This window comes from Dermacentor albipictus, chromosome 1 (assembly GCF_038994185.2).
Source record: "Dermacentor albipictus isolate Rhodes 1998 colony chromosome 1, USDA_Dalb.pri_finalv2, whole genome shotgun sequence".
NCBI classification, from domain to species: domain Eukaryota; kingdom Metazoa; phylum Arthropoda; class Arachnida; order Ixodida; family Ixodidae; genus Dermacentor; species Dermacentor albipictus.
In genome coordinates, this window is record NC_091821.1 from 356,865,412 (window position 1) to 356,881,765 (window position 16,354).

Sequence of the window (16,354 nt, forward strand, 5' to 3'; positions counted from 1 at the left end):
TATGCGTTTTTTGAGACACCGAACTGGATATACGACTGTAATGTGGTTCTGGTTAAGTTATTTTATATATATTCTTTATTTATGCCTTTTATCTTCATATCTTCACTTTCTCTCTCTCATTTTGTACCCCTTCCCTCCTACACCAATGCTGAGTAGCAGGCAAGAACATAATACGTAGCTCAGGCTGACCTTCCCAGCTTTTCTCTTGTAATAAATTTCTCTCTCGTTAGTGAAGGCCACTTTAGTATGGCCATTTGCATCCTTTTCACACATCTTCACTATTTCGTTGATTCTAATGTACTCTTGGTTAAATTATTGCGAGTTCAATTCCCAACTGGGCGGCCACATTCTGATGAAAGTCAAACGCAGAAGTGCTTGTACATAGAGTTCTACAAGCAGGGTATGATTATATATGGTGCTTTATGGTGCAGCGGCCAGTGATGGCCAAAGAGCACCAAAAAATGGTATGACGCATTTGATAATGTGATCAATGACAGATGGTAGATGTAACATAGCTGTAGTAGCCTGAAATATTTGCTATAAAGTGCATAAAATACACTGTACCTGTTTTAAAAGCATAATGCCATGTGGGGTGTGCTATGAACATAAAATATGTGGTGCAAAGCATAGGTGCTGACCATGGGGGCAGCTCTGGGGCCTGAGCCCCCTCCGAAGTTTTCCAGGGATGGAGTGGGGAGGGGGGCAGAGCCTCCCACTCACCTAAAGTGTCGTTACCAGAGTTTTGTCACCCACATCATTTGAGGTTTCTTTTGAGCTCCCTTCACCTTTTCACTTAAAGCATTATTGTGGCTAATAGCTTACTACAACATTGTTGGCGCAGATGTGCACGGCTTTTAATTCATACTTTCGCTTTATTTCTGCAAATCCTGACAATAGGAGGACAAGCGCATTAGAAGGACCAGCAGCAGTTGCCTCATTTGTATTTTCTCACTTGAACACTGTTTTAAGTTTCCATTATAAGCACCATGCACATACACAATATATTTAAGTATACACACAGGAGAAAGTTTATTCTATTTTTGAAAGAGAATGAGGTAACCAATTAACAATTATTTCTAAAGGTATATATAGCCTATGCAACAGAATGAATATGTTGCTTTATGTTCACTTTGCTTTAAATTGCTTTGTGTGCTTTTTGGACCCTGAAAAAAACCTGCAAACTTCAATGCCCCTTTGGCAGGGTCATTTATCAATGGTCTGTGAAATGCACACAAATAGTATGCGTCTCAGTATTGCCTCTCTTTCCAGTAAGCAATGCGAATGACTAATGAAAAAAAAAAAAACTTCCAATAATTTAAAACACTTCTTAAGTTAAGTTATGGGGTTTTACGTGCCAAAACCACTTTCTGATTATGAGGCACGCTGTAGTGGGGGACTCCGGAAATTTCGACCACCTGGGGTTCTTTAACGTGCACCTAAATCTAAGTACACGGGTGTTTTCGCATTTCGCCCCCATCGAAATGCGGCCGCCGTGGCCGGGATTCGATCCCGCGACCTTGTGCTCAGCAGCCTAACACCATAGCCACTGAGAAAACACTTCTTAGGTATGGAACCACCACCACTTGCATGCAGAAGTCATAAATGTATACACGGTGTCCCAACTATCATGCACCAAGATTTAAATGAAGAGCAATTGTGTCACTCGAGGAAAACCTAGTGCATATTACAGAAACCTCGATATAACAAAGTTGGTAAAATCAGCAATTTGCTTGGTTATATCGAAATTTCGTTGTACTGAAATTCGACCTTTTATGCAAACAAGCACAGTCGCTAGTAAGTTTTTCTTACCCAGAAAGGGGCCGCAGAATTTTCCGAATTATCGGCCAATCGAAAAAATCGAATTCGAATGAAAAAATAATTCATTTTGATAAATTTGGGAGTAGGGGACGAATGATACGGTTTCATGCCACGTACGTTGACAATATATTCTCGGCACTATAAATTAAGCGAAGCCAGCGGCACTTTCGCATGCACTCAGCCCCCGCGGCTGATAGCGTCGCTCGCACTGGGACAATGCTATCGGGAAAAGCGTCGGCAGCAAGGAGCGAGCGCTTCGTCTGCCTCTTGCTCCAATGGGTCGTTGCTGAAACTCGAAATTATGCAGTCTCCAACACTAAACATGCGGTAAGACAGCTTGCGCGGTGCCATGACGTCTTGGCATGCCCACAATGTGCATACGCGGCAGATTACCTCTAAAGCAGGGTGTGCGGCTGCATTTGCGCTCAGTAGCACTTGCAGCCGTGGCCGAAGCGCCGCACACTAGAAATCGTGACACGCACCAACTTACCTCCCCACTCCCTTGTGAGCGCTTGATTGCATTACCGCGATTTCGCTCCCCTCCCTCCCTTTCCCTATGCTCATGTGGGAAGGCAGCAGGAAGGCGGCACCCGTGAAGCCATTATCTTTCTTCTGTCACCCTTGGACATTTGCACCTGAAGCACACACTGCGTGGGGCGTGATAGGATCTTATTGCACTTGTACTTTATACGCAACATGATGCGGCTCCACTTCGGGGGTCGCTCTTGTCGTGCAGCGCGCTATTTAAGAGGTGAGTTTGCAAGCAGCTGCTTATGATTAAATCACTTGACCATCTGCTTCCGCAGAATTTCCATTTATTGTCTCAGCAATCGTTTGCAGCAGCAGTGAAATTTCGTTACATTGAAATCGCATACATACTTTGTTATATTGAGTTTTGACTTTATGTTGTTTCCAGTACAGTCGAGTAGCCGCCAGTAATTTTTTCGTTACCGAGATTTAATTAGGTAATTGTAATTATCCAACTCAAGATGTACTGTCCTAATTATCAAAGTGTCAATGAATCATTTGTAGGCACAGCCAAGGGACATACAAGCGTGGCACCTTCGGTGACATGCCGATTGTGTACTAATCTTTTCCTACTGATAAGGAAACTCTGCGAAATACGAAAAATACCACTTGACTGCACTCCCTCCTGCAAGGTAAAGCAGTGTGCTCAAACAGGCTCCCTCTGAGTTAGCCAGAATGAAATAAAGAACATTGTGATCGAGCTAGTGCCTTACCTGCCGCGCCCCAGCTGAAGTAACACATCGCATTTGGCGTTAGTTGGAAACAAACTGCGATAGCTGTTGTCTTAGTGTAGATAAAATGGTGTAGATAAAGATGCATGGATGATTCTTTTTCTTCCCCACAAAATCTATCGCCACAAAAGCGAATTGATGTCAGTGCAAAGGTATAAAGGTGCATTTTGTTTCATCCCAGTCGTGTTTCGTCCCAGTCGCCATGTTTTTTCCTAATGAGCAGAAGGAAAAAATGGATCCTTGCCTTGGGAGCTGCAAATGGCAACAAGAGGAAGGCTGCAAATATATATCAGTCATGGAAGTCTGGTGGCAGGTCAACCGCATCGACGATCATCAGAAATGATGAAAACCTAAGACAAACCGGCAGCTTCCAGTAACAGCAGCAGAGTACGCCATCTTGGAGTGCTAGCGTATGCCCGGATGCTCTAGTATCTATGGCCTTAAACTATCATGCTAGCATGCGGGACATGGCCGCCCGGGTACCAATTTTCAAGTCACCAATTTGGAGGATTCTGAATGACTCGGCCTTTCACCCGTACCACCTTAACCTGCACCAATGAAGATCTAGAAGATGCAGAATCTTCTAGATTTCTCTAATTGCGTCCTCACAAAAGCCAATGAATCACCAAACCTTTTGCGCAATAACATGTGGACAGATGAAGCCACTTTTTGCAGAAACGCCCCAATAAATTTGCATAATGCACTCCTATCCACACCGAGTACAGTGCACTCGGCACTAGTATCAGTGGCTTGTCAATATTTGGTGTGGAATTTATGCCGGTACTATAATTGGTGTCCTCCTCTTTGAAACACATTGACTGGACAGCATTACGCGGATGAGATCCTTGAAGGAGTGGTGGACGAGTTTCTTAGCAAAGTCCCGCCGTCACGTCTTCCACTTCTGTGGTATCAACAAGATGGGGTGCCAGCACACAGCAGCAGCTGAGCATTAAACTGGCTGGATGCGCCTTTTCATGCGCAATAGATTGGGAGGCATGGGTCTGTAATTTGGTCAGTTAGGTCACCTGACCTCTCTCCACTTGATTTATTTCTTTGAGATAATGTGAAAGATGGTGTATAAATGACAGACTTCAGATGAGCTCAAGGCAAGGATAACGAATGTCTGCCGTAGCATTCCAGCGTCGGTCATCAAGAAAGTCACTGAAGATGTGATAAAGCGGACTCAGTACTGTGTAGCTACAGGAGACCTATTCGAACACGTCCTCTAGGCGGCAGCTGGTACGGTGCTTACGAATGCAGAGATAAGGGCACACTGAAATCTGATGTTTCTTTTTTGTTTGTTTTCTGCAGACATCCCGATTGTGTGGTACATTTACTTTCTTGAACACATCGGTTTTGCCTTTTCGCTACATATGGGTCGCTTCCCGGTCTGTTTATATCGCGTTTATTTTTTGCCACGAACTGCTTTTCACAGGACATATACACTCTCATAAAAAATAAAACTGCCACTTTAATTTGACTTTGGTCCGAAGCAAGTTTCTGACGCTAAATAAAGCTGCACATGCACTCTTTCGACGCGGTGCAAGCGGAGGCAGAATTTTGAAACATTCTATGCTTGTTCCATTGCTTTTTGCATTTCATGCGTAGTCAGAGCGGGACTTCGGCCTGATTATCAAGGGACTTTTGCTATCAATGTGATCAGTTAGCCTTGAGAGACAAATAATAAGTGTGATGTAGAAATGAGAAGAAGGAATAGCTGCAAAACCTCCTGTTGGTGCTCCTTCCATACCATTATCAAGCTGATGTGCTGCCTCTTCGGGTTTGCGGCAGGCAAAGCTGTTGCTCTCAATCAGCTCATTTGAGGGCGTTGCTTTATGATGTGAATTGGAGCGCAGTCATGTGGTGCTTTTCATATTTTGTGGGGTTTGTTTGCCAGTTGAAAAAAAATGTATGCAATCACTAATGACGCTGAAAATACCACAGTTGGATGCCATTTAGTGGTGCCTACAAATGCCTCGTTGACACTGATAGTTAGGACAGTACTTCTCGAGTAGGATAATTACTATTACCTAAATCTCAGTGACGAAAATTTTACTGGCGGCTACTCCACTGTACTGGAAACAATATGCACTAGGCTTTCTTCGAGTAATGCAATGGCTCTTTTTTAAAATCTTGGTGCATGATAGTTGGGATATCCTGTATAGTTCAATCAGTAATCGAAATGAGGCCAAGCCAAATTCACTCGAAATCAGAATTAATAGCAATCATGCGCAGCAGTGCTTATTATGCTTGGACTCACAGTAAAAATCAGAGAGAGACTGAAGTTTCTTCAAAAAGGTGAAGCAGCAATAGCGATAGCCAAGTATAAGACAATTACACCTCTGAGAAACACTAGATTCAAAGCTGGTTGCCTCCCCCCCACCCTCACCCCCCCGGAAAAATGAAGACTTTCCGCCTACGATGCAAACTGATTGTAAAAAAAAAAAAAAGAATATTCAAGTAGCACTGATGCCTCACCCAGGCCCTTGTATGCATGGACAGGGAAGCATGTCCTCTAAATGCTACAATCACTGCAGCAGCCTCCACTATGAGGCCGTGCTGCGGAGTATCACTTGGGTGTATAACATGTGGTAAACATTGTTTAAATGCTAAAACTGGTATGATGTCAAATAGCAGGTCACTGCCAAAGAAAATAGCTGGGTGGAGTGGAATTTGCCGACGCTATGGTAAAGTGCTTTTTTTGTGAGTTTCTAATTCACTACATTCCAGCAACAAGTGCAGGACAGTCAACGTCTTGCCAAATTTATCACACAGGTGGATCCTTTCCAGTCAACAGGTCCGAGTGTGTGCAGTACTTGTGGCCAATTCCAAGTCAATAGATGTAATCCTCAGTTTTTTATATTTTTGTTATGGTTTGCCAATTTCCTAAGTGTGACTTAACGGCATGCAGCTTATTAGATGTTTCAGTGCCCCACAAGTGTTGCCAACAGTTCATAAGGTTTTTCTGTTGGAAAGGCTTCAAGTCTGTGGCAGGGACAGCTATAGAGGAGTTAATGGCTGTTGTTGCTATTGATTGCGGTTTCGTCTGCCAGCATGTTGCCCTTGATGCTGCTGTGTCCAGGAACTCGGCAGTGTAACATGCTGGCTACATGCAGGGTAAACTCACAAATTAATCCAGAGTCCTCCACCATTGTCACTCGTAGCTCATCATCTACAGTGCCAGCTTTGGGATGCAGAAATCTCATCAGTATACACAAAATACTGCAAGTAGGCTTTCAAAGTATTTAGTTTGCTCGCACAAGATGGCTGAACTTGTAGCTCCGCTCAGCACGAGGATTGCATGTAGGGATAGTGCGAGGCAGTAAGGATGGTGGCACAGACTTATGCACTTGCACTTAATTTCTGCTTCTAGCATTATGCGCACCATTTTATGTGCACATATTTTCTTTAAGGCACTTTCAGGGCTTTTGAAATAGAGAATACCTGTGCAAACTGTGTCGTTGAGCAGACTGTCGAAAATGTTCCTGGCAGACCTACACGACCTTGCAGAATAACCCTCAATATTCTAGCGAAGTGCACCTTAATACAAAAGGCTGCAACACCTGGTGCACTCCTTGTTATATCCTCAGAGTAGTTTCCTGCAAAGAGGCCATTTCTAGTTTTTATGAAACTTTTACATAGTCCTCGTGCACCCTCCTTATTGGCTCCATGCAGAAATGCAGGTGTGGTTGCTGCGTAGAATGCATGACCGCTTGCAGTTATTTTCATATTCAAAACTTTTGAAATATATTTTCAATGGCTGACTAAGTGTAAAGAGCTCTTCAAGCAGAAATGTCAAGCAGTTTGCTTACAGCGCCAATCCATGAAACATTTCCCTGCTTCAAGGGACACTTAGGAATTTTCCTATGGCACCACCATTACACATTGAATATTTTATAGCATTGCATTCTCTATCTAAATTTTATTGCGCTAGCTTTCATGGTTCTTTCAATAAATTTTCTTTATTTAGAATGGACATTCTTTTATGACTCTAGCCAATAACCTCTTCACTGTGTACAAAATTATGCAAGGCACCATATGGGAAAGCACAAGCTTCTATGGATGCAGTTTGTTTTGTAAAAAGATATACCAGGTACTGCTTCAGGATAGCATAAACATGCCTTGCTCATCAATTGGAATTATTTTCTTTTTTTGACAGCGCTGTGGTATACTTGCAATATCTAAGCAGCTCATCACTGCATGAATTTTAATTACATCAACACAAAGCTGCAATGATGTGTGCTGTCACTGAAAAACGCTAATAAACCTCAAGCACTTCATTTAAATCTACAAATTCACTTTTCGCCGCTTCTCTATTCCTAGTTTATTCAAGTAAGGTTATCACTGCATAGGCTGCAAAAAACAGACAAAGCACTAGTTATTTTCAATGCTGCTGTGTATCAGTCATCTAGGAGCTAATGTTCCTAGTTTACAGGCAGCACTGACACATTCTGTTACTACAAATATGAAGGCAAGTAAGCACCATTAAGTGAATGTGGGTTTTAACGTCCAAAAGCAGAACACTAGGTTTGAGTAATGCCATTTTAATCAAGCTAACTTCAATTTTCTAGTTCATCGTGGCTAGATACACTGCTTTGTAGTGTAACAGATCACAGGTTAGCAACAAGGTGACAAACAATGCGTCACCTTGTTGCTAACCTGTTCTTTATTATGCTACAAATCAATGCACCTAGCCATGATGTTCAACCAACTAGCCACCATTGAAGCATTACTGAGGTTTGAAGTTAGTAGGCAGAATTTAATAATTGGTGAACAGCCCTTGTTTTGTTACTACATTGAAAAGTGGTAAGGCTGCATTTCAAGCAGGCTTGGATGATTTATCAAGTGAAAATGCACCCAACAAGCATTCACGACTTTCTTTTGCTGGTAAATACAATGAAGCATAGGCTTGGCTTCTGTTGGCGAGTCCAAGAGGAACCACCACCCCCTTAAACACTGCTATAGGAGTGTGGGATGTGCTGCAACAACGACAGCGTCCCTACACATTCTTCAGTCCACTGCCATTTCCTCTTGGTCTGAATGCTCTTCTATCACTTCCACAATTGCCTGCTCTTTCTTCTTGAGTGTAGCTGCTGGAGATCTGATGAGGCAAAGGTCTCGCTGGACCTCCTTGATGTCCCTCTGTTTGTCCAGCTCCTTGCCCTTCATCAACCTGGAAGATATGCATAAAAAACTTTGTAATGTCACTTCAAAAGTGGGTGCAAGGTATGTCTGCAGCATGCAAGAGAATGAAGGATATTTTTGCAGGTTGCGTGACTACTGTAGTTTGAATGCTATATCAATTCTACAAATGTGGCTTCAATTTGTAAAAGGTCATTGGATGATCAGATGCTTGCATCAGTGATGTCATAGCAGACAAATGAACAGCGAGTACTCCATCGTTGACAGCCTAGCAGCAACTGAAAGGCTTAGAAATGGCCTTGTCATCTTCACTGTGTTGAATGAACAGACTAAGCTTCAGTTTGAGGGCTCTGTGCTCATAAGTTGTGAAGTTCCAACACAACTTAAGCCAAGCACGCCAAAGTATCCACCAGTGACATTGGCCATGAATGTTAAAAACCTCATTGCTATTTTACATTCTGGGGCCTTATGTGCCAAAACCATAATCTGATAGTAAGGCATGACGTAATGGGTGACTGGATGAATTCTGACCACCTGAGTTTTTTAATGTGCATCTAAATCTAAGTACACAGGCATTTTTGCTGTTCATCCCCATCGAAATGCAGCTGCTGCAGCCAGAATCAAACTTGCGACCTCAGCCACAGACACTAAGCCAGCATACAGCTGGTTGTGATTTTAAGCTCCGGCTTATTATTTTCAAGCTGGACACAGGGAATCTGGTGATGCTAGCTTGGCTTTTCAATGCAAACAAGTCACCTTTACATTCAACAGCTGTGCGTTGGTGGAGTTTAAAACATTGGAGTCTGCGAGTTTTGCCAAAAGCTACACATCTGATAGGTGCTGTTGGCTTTAAGTAAAGCAGCTGGAAGTTGTGTTACGTGTACGATTTTCTCCTCGGTTTTGTATGCTACCACATGTAGAATAAACCCTAGTGTGTGCCAGACAGGGCTCTGTCTGGTCTGGAGTACTTTGCGCCCTAGATGCGCGCAAATGTGCCGTCAGCCCCTTCCTGCGTTCGATTTTTCTACGTACGAAGTTCAACTTCTCTGCAAAATCGCAAATGCGGCGTGCGCTGATCGTGCAGACAAGTCACTGCGGCCTGCCTGCTTATATTTTCTTTTGATAGTGAACGATTTCAAACATTTCAAGATAACGGGTTCTAGTTTGTCTTCCTTTTTGTTTCATCGAAGCAGACTGAATAAGTATGCGCCAAGAACAACTCTAGATGCTCGCAAATGCTAAAATCGAAGCCACCGTGATCGGTGCACGTGAAATCGCAATACTTGTGTACCGGATCCACAATCCGGCTCAAGTGACTCCAAACTGAGGTAGAGTGCGCTAGAATCAATGTTACGCAAGTGCGACGGCTCCCGGTGTTTTTGTGTTGGGTAACACGTGCAGTTGTCACTGACCTATTCATGACGTAGTGTCCCTGCCTTTTGGACTTGATTTCTTCGACCCGCTGGATAGCTTTAACTGCAGGAAAAGAAACCATCGAAGGTGTGAAAATCTTGGCAATTTCGGGATAACACCACGGTCATCTTACCGGTGTTCTGCCAGAGCTCCCTGTTGTATTTAATCGGAACGTTCCGCCTCTTCTCGAATTCAAAAGATGGGTCCACTGTCAGCTCTTTGCCAGCAGCCTTGCGGAAAGCCTTCGTCCATCTGGTCTTCCGTGGGTTGCGCTTCTTCTTGAAAAGCTTGTGGCATTTCGATCTGCAGAATCTGAAAATCTGCGGAAGCAAATAGTTCCTAGTGACGTGTGCCAGTCTAGCCATGAACACCGTACAAGACAACAAATTGTGAATTTACGTCAATAGATTCGTTGCCATACCTTGCAATCATTCCGCACAAATTGAATGCCGTGTCCCGGATATATAGGCGACGAGCAGAAATAACATTTTTCAATCCTCATTGTGCCAGTGTTCTACCGTTCTACCAGTTCTACCTTGCAGCACACGCGAAAAGAAAGCGCACCATGCGCATGCGCGATTTGCACAGTGTTGCTGTTACCATTTCAAGCAACGTGCTAACTAGGCCAAAAGTAGTAGTGCACAGCATGCAAGTACTTACTTTACGACTGCAGCAGCAGTAATAAATTACTAATAATGTCTATTAAATGTAATTTGTATAATATGTAGGTATTAAAAATTGAAAAATGCTTGCTGCGTGTAAGGGCTACTAACAAGGACATTCAATAACGGCTTTTGTTCCGTGCTAACAAATCCAATCCGATCTAATTGGCGGCTGCGTGCGTGTGGAAGGGTTTCGGTGAATCCTTGTAGCATTGAGACCGATGTGAATCTAAGTGCTTTTGCTTGGTTCCCAAGGACAAATTATTTTGTTTTTGTCATTTCGCGAGCATGTTCAAGAGGACATTAGTGCGAGTGCACAATATGACGCGTCAGCGGTGAGCATACGTCGCTGTTATCACTTTGGTGATGGCTTCTGAAAGCCGCCGCCGCCGATAGTGGGGGTTTACCCCAACCTGTGTATGCGACGTGCTACTCAAGCTAAGGCAAAGGCCGTGCGCCGAGACGCTGTTGTGGTGAGTGCAGGTGCGTCGCGCAAGCGGCGATCCATGCGTGGAGGAGTGACAGCTCCGAGGACGCCGCTTCCGTCGTTGTTGTCTGCGTCACTCCTCTGTGCTGCATCCCTTACGCTGCGTGCCAGGAATGTCAGTTCTCTCCCGCTGCAGATAAGAGGCAGTCAATGAACGGTTCGACCACTTCGAGCTCTTGACCAGCGTAGTCGCAGCGGCGCACACGATGAGGTGAGTTGACTTGCCCTGCTGATAAAATTGCTACTTTCGGATCGTTGTGCACTGCGCGACCTGCGGCGCATGTTGCATGTTTTGACGGATTCGGGGCGGCTCCGGTGTTGCACATTAAAGCGGATCGCGCTTGGCATTGCAAAAATATTGCGCGCTGTGCCTGGCTGTGCGACGTGCTGAAGGTTGCACGGTCTTCACGCGCATGCGCCTTGTTCGAGGTGACAGTTCCAAGGATCGGGCGTTAGTAGAATTGCACAAGAGGTGTCGCGCAGGTGGTATTGAGTTTCATTTTTCTCTGTTTTCTTTTTCTTTTTGTCGCATGAGAGACGCCCCGCGAATTGAGCTTGTCGAACGTTTCCACGTACCGCTGTCTCGGCGGATGGCTCAGAACGCGCAAATGACTGGTTGGAGAAAGAGAGATGGGCGTGCCGGAGCGAAGTTGCAACGGTCAGTAAACGCTGAGCGAAGATCTCCCCCCTTATCATTAGGGCGCTGTGTTGAGCTATTCGAATACTTAAAAAGAAAAAAGAAAGAAAGGGGGAGGGGAAAGAGAGTGCCAGATATCCTACTGCGAGTAATCTTGCTTCGCTATACATGTAGTCTTTGTAATATATGCTCGCGAATTTTGAGCGACGACAACGCTTATGTGTCGTAGTGACCACAAGGGCGCACCCGCGTTTTTAACCAGTCCTCTCTTTTTTTTTTTTTTTGCTAAGCGCTCATGTTATTACTAACCCATTGGCTATTTTGACGCTCACTTGCAGGCAAGGTGTTCGCCGTTTCGAACAGACCTTAAGTTTTGCTAGCGTTTCTGTTACATCCTATAGCTTGTGCAGCTCAGTGAGATCTGTGTTGTCTGCAAATCATGTCTTCATACATGTTACGAGCTTGCTTAACCTTATGAAAATGGGAGCGAGTGGCACCTTGATGAAACAGCTCATAGCTTATTTTGTTAAATTTGAAGCCTAGCCATGGGGCAGGTTGATCAAGACATCCAAGGTTGAGTATTTTCAATATTCTTTCAATGCTATAGAAAACATACATGCTATGAGTCTCGAGCACTGCTAAATTCCTCTCGTAAGAAAAAGTAGAAGAGGAGTTTGAGGGAAGCAAATAGTTCAGTATATATACTTACAGACCCTTCGAATCTCAGCTGGAATGTTAAAATAGCAGTGCTAATATACATTTAAGGATTGTTATCAATGATTTGGAAATGCAGGATTTTTCAGAAAAGCATTGACGCTGTTATTGTGGTGCTGAGCTAATTGAAGTGACCATTTGTTGTTCCAGTAACACTAATTTTTTTTCACTTTCTGTATCTGCATTGATATTCACGAGACAAGAACATTCAACTCTTCTAGCAAAGCATATAGTAACACATTTACACTTTGCAGGATGAAAAAATAAAAGTAATGGTTCTGAATTTCTGACTTAAGATATAACAGCACTTGTACCTAATTAAGTTGTTAATTAAAGCTGAGATAAGGTTTATGCACACCCAGTGCTCATTAATGTGCTTGAAATTGTATTTACACTGATAAAGTAATGCCTTAGGGCAATGTGTGTACTTTGTCTTATGAACAGTGCTAGATTGGGCTGGGTTAGGCACACTCATTTGGTGCAGAAAATGAAAGACTTTAGTGCCTCAGGTAAAAAGACCTAGTACATACAGAAGTGCAGAATTTCAGTTAAACATGAAGGCATCAATCCCAGTGTCATATGAGAAGAGCATAACATATTAAATTTATGAACAAGGATGGTGGTCTACTGAATCTTTTAATCTTCACTGTTAGAAGTGTGTGAGCATGTACTGAGCATATTACCATGTTGGCGTACAAGACAGACTGCTTGGAATATCCAGAATATTGAATGGAACCATAGATTAGCACTTATGTTCAAGATGCTGAAAGATTCAATAATGAAGTCCTAAAATCTGGAGCGAGTATGAAGGACAAGGTGATAACAAATTGATGTCAGCATTCCTTGTAAACATCAAATGCCCTCTTTAAAACAATCTATTATGACGAAAAAGTGTGGTGTTGCTTTTCATCATAGTTCGTAAAGCTTGTTTGGCTCTAGTAAATAAGTAGCCAGTGCTACCTGACAGTTTGAACACATACTTTTGCCGAAAACACCTGAGCACTAGTACTAGTGCCGTGTCGAAACAGGCTTGAAAAATTCTTAGTGGGAAGACACAGCATATGCTTACTGTTGGCTCCCTTATATATATTATTGGTTTACATAAAAGCCTTATCATAATCATCATCATCAGCCCATTTTATGTTCTTTGCAGGACAAACCTCTCTTAGTGATCTCCAATTGCACCTCCATAACATCAGCTGACACCATGGTGTGACTGCAAATTTTTTAACTTCATCGCACAACCTAGTTCTCTGTCATCCTCTACTGCGTGTCCCTTCCCTTGACACCGATTCTGTAACTCTAATAGACCAGTGGTTATCAATTATGTGCACTACATGGCCTGCCCAACTTCATTTCTTCCTATTAATCTCGACCAGAATATCAGCTACCCACGTTCGCTCCCTCATCCACGCTGCCGTCTTGCTGTTTCTTAACCGTTTCTTGAAAAACTTTTTAACTCATTCTGGAGTTATGGGGACAAACTGTCATTTTTCTAAAGCCACACACTTTTTCTTTTTTTTAGGGGCGGGGGCGAAAGTGCATGGTTGAAAAACAAGTATGAAAGTTGTTGTAGACTTAGATGAGTCAGTAGAGCATCTGTGAAATCATAAAGTGTTCTTTTTCTTCTTTTCTTTTTTTTAGTCTCTTGTCACATTAATACAATGTGTGTTGTATTTGCAGCTGAGTGTGAGGTCATAGGTTCAATTCCATGCTGCAGTGGCTGTATTGCAATGTTTGTGAACTGCCAAAATACTTGTCTATTGCAATATTAATGCATGTTGAAAAACTGCATGTGGTCTGAATTATTCTGCAATCATTTACTGTAGCAGAACCATTATTACTTAAACTGTGGCCATGAGACTCAAGTGTGTTTTGAAGGTGCTCAGGAGCAGACTTGTACACGTTACAGAAAAAAACCAACACATTACAATTGCCTTATTTGAAATCGTAATTGATTACAGTTACCAATTTACTGCCCCACAAGAGTAATTGAGGAATTATTCATTAGTAATCAATTACTTCTATGTTCCTTTCCTCCTAACTTCTTTTAGAATTGCATGGATAGATACATTAACAGCGACACGAAAACTCGCTCAAGGAGAAAAATGAGATGGAAAGAGAGGGAGGCTAGCCAATTCGCTCGATGTGTGAGCTAGGGAGTAGGGCGGTGCTGCAACATATACGGATCTTGCACACAAGATTTACTCAGCATCTGGATCCTCCATGATGTATAGCGCTTTCTTGTTTCTGGGACTTGGAGAAGGCGCTCCTTGTTGGGCTAATGAAAGGCTGAAAAAATAATATGAATGTGATTTGCTAGCATTAACATCCTTAGTGGCATTCACTATCGAGACATGCCAGCACCGGTTCAATGAGGAAACAAATATTGAACCCCCTGGTTTGCCTGCCTGAACACGCACATTCGCGAGACTGCTGCATGGCAGGGTCTCGGGCGTTCTGCTGTAGTTCTTGCCAAGTTCAGCTTCTCAAAGCTGCATTGTCTGTTACAGCTTACTCTCGTCAATAATGTTACTGGTTACATGTAATTAGTTACTGAAAAAAAGTAACTGAATTACAGAGAGCGTTATTCAGCAAGCAACGCAATAATTAAATTACTAAATTGCCAAGATGTGTAATTGAGTACAAGTAATTAATTACATGTAACTCTTCACGAACAAGTCTGCTTGGGAGGCTTTAAGGGAGAACTGTGTGGATGCACCATTGATGAGTATCTTTTATTGAAATAGTGAGACATATATTTGATGAAGCACTCACAGCAACATATCTTTGCTTAGACCTACGTCTTGTGCACTGGCTCAGGTGTTCGTGAAAGCAACAAAAAAGAAAGAAAAAAAGACAGATGTTAAAAAACTTCCCCAATTTCACTATCTATTACTGAATATGTTATCCATACGCTTTATTTCCCTGGGCTGTGACCCTTGTTTTTGATTTCTGAATGCAGCTCATGCCTGAAAAGCACATATAGTTTTACACATGGCAACTACAGGCATTCCATGTACTTTGTTCGTTATGACCGTATCCTGTTTATTTCCTGCGCATCCTTTTATATTAAAGAAAAAGAATACATTGGATAAGGTTTCTCAATTGCTTGTGTGATGATGATCAAGGACTCTGAGTGCTGAAAGTGTCGAAACCGCTCACACAATGTGTCACTTTGGCACAGAAGAACGTTATCATTTTCATTTCTCACCATGGTAACTTAGTTGCTAAGGTTTTGCACTGCTGGTAAAGAGGTCGTTGGTTTGATTCCCGACTACGGCAGTTGTATTTTGACGGGGGGCAGGGTGTAAAAGTGCTTGTTTAGAGTGCTTTGTGCGCACCTTTAAAGAGTTCCAGGGGACTCAAATTAATCCGGAGCTTTCTGTTACAGTGTCCCTCATAAACCACCGTGCAGTTTCCAGGTGTTAAATCACGTAATTTAAATCATTCTTGTTCTTTTATGTGCTGACCACATCACTGGCTTTGTTTTGACCAGCCTCCCAGAGGCATTAGGTGCTGCCAGCACTGAGGATCTGCTGCCGCTTGCAAGTGTGGCAGGGCCCTCTTTAGAGCAAGAGGCCAACAGCCAGCCAGCAACAGCTGCTACCTCGCAGAACACCACTCCACGGGACACGCCACCGTCTACGCCAGGGCTGGCGCGTCGTCTCTCTGGTGTGCCGGCCCTCAAGCTCAACCTTGATGACACCACATGGAGCACCGTGCGGTCGCCCAAGGCCGTTGGTGCCACGCATCTTGCACAGCGCAAGGAAGAGCCCAAACGCTCTGGATTTGCTAATAAGGTGTGTGGCGATAAGGCACTGTTCAGTGCAAATAGATAAGAGTGTAAAGAAGAACATGCACACAGGGGACACATTCTGTGTTTTACTATTGCATCAACTTTAAATAGTTGCAGAAAATGGTGCAATGAGGGTAGTAACAAAGGTTCAACCATTGCAAAAAGAGAATGCTCATGCTGTCTTTATGTGTTATCCTTTGAATCATCTGTTCACACTTTGCATTGCCTGTCATGATGCTATGAGGAGTACTATTAGTGATGGTGAAAAAAGGTTCAAAATATGCTTAAAATGGTTTGTGAGCACAGTTTAATGCAAACAGAAATATTTCAGGAAAGTTGTGTAAGGCTTACTTGGCTGACCCTTTGTTCAAGCTAGTTTAATGCAACCAAAAACATATCAGGAAAGATGTATAATGCTTACCT

General features: G+C 43.1%; 2 protein-coding genes across 3 annotated transcripts in view; one reads left to right on the forward strand and one right to left on the reverse strand.

Moving 5' to 3' along the window:
- Positions 1-7,939: 7,939 nt before the first annotated feature.
- LOC135902200 (probable ribosome biogenesis protein RLP24) lies at positions 7,940-10,213 on the reverse strand. The gene is made up of 4 exons (XM_065432181.1): positions 10,054-10,213; positions 9,766-9,952; positions 9,632-9,695; positions 7,940-8,250 (listed from the first exon to the last, which is right to left on the reverse strand). The coding sequence occupies exons 1-4, from the start codon at positions 10,132-10,134 to the stop codon at positions 8,088-8,090; spliced, it is 495 nt and encodes a 164-aa protein (XP_065288253.1). The 5' UTR covers positions 10,135-10,213; the 3' UTR covers positions 7,940-8,087.
- A 145-nt stretch (positions 10,214-10,358) lies between these two features.
- The window catches only part of LOC135902180 (myogenesis-regulating glycosidase-like), a 29,682-nt gene continuing 23,686 nt past the window's right edge, over positions 10,359-16,354 (forward strand). Inside the window, exons 1-2 of one of the 2 annotated variants that reach the window (XM_065432153.2) lie at positions 10,359-10,992; positions 15,632-15,935. In XM_065432153.2, coding sequence (XP_065288225.1) covers positions 10,988-10,992; positions 15,632-15,935 — 309 coding nt within the window. In that variant the 5' untranslated portion in view covers positions 10,359-10,987. Of the gene's footprint in view, positions 10,993-11,270; positions 11,440-15,631; positions 15,936-16,354 lie in introns of those variants that run through there. The other variant, XM_065432144.2, reaches the window with a different exon arrangement.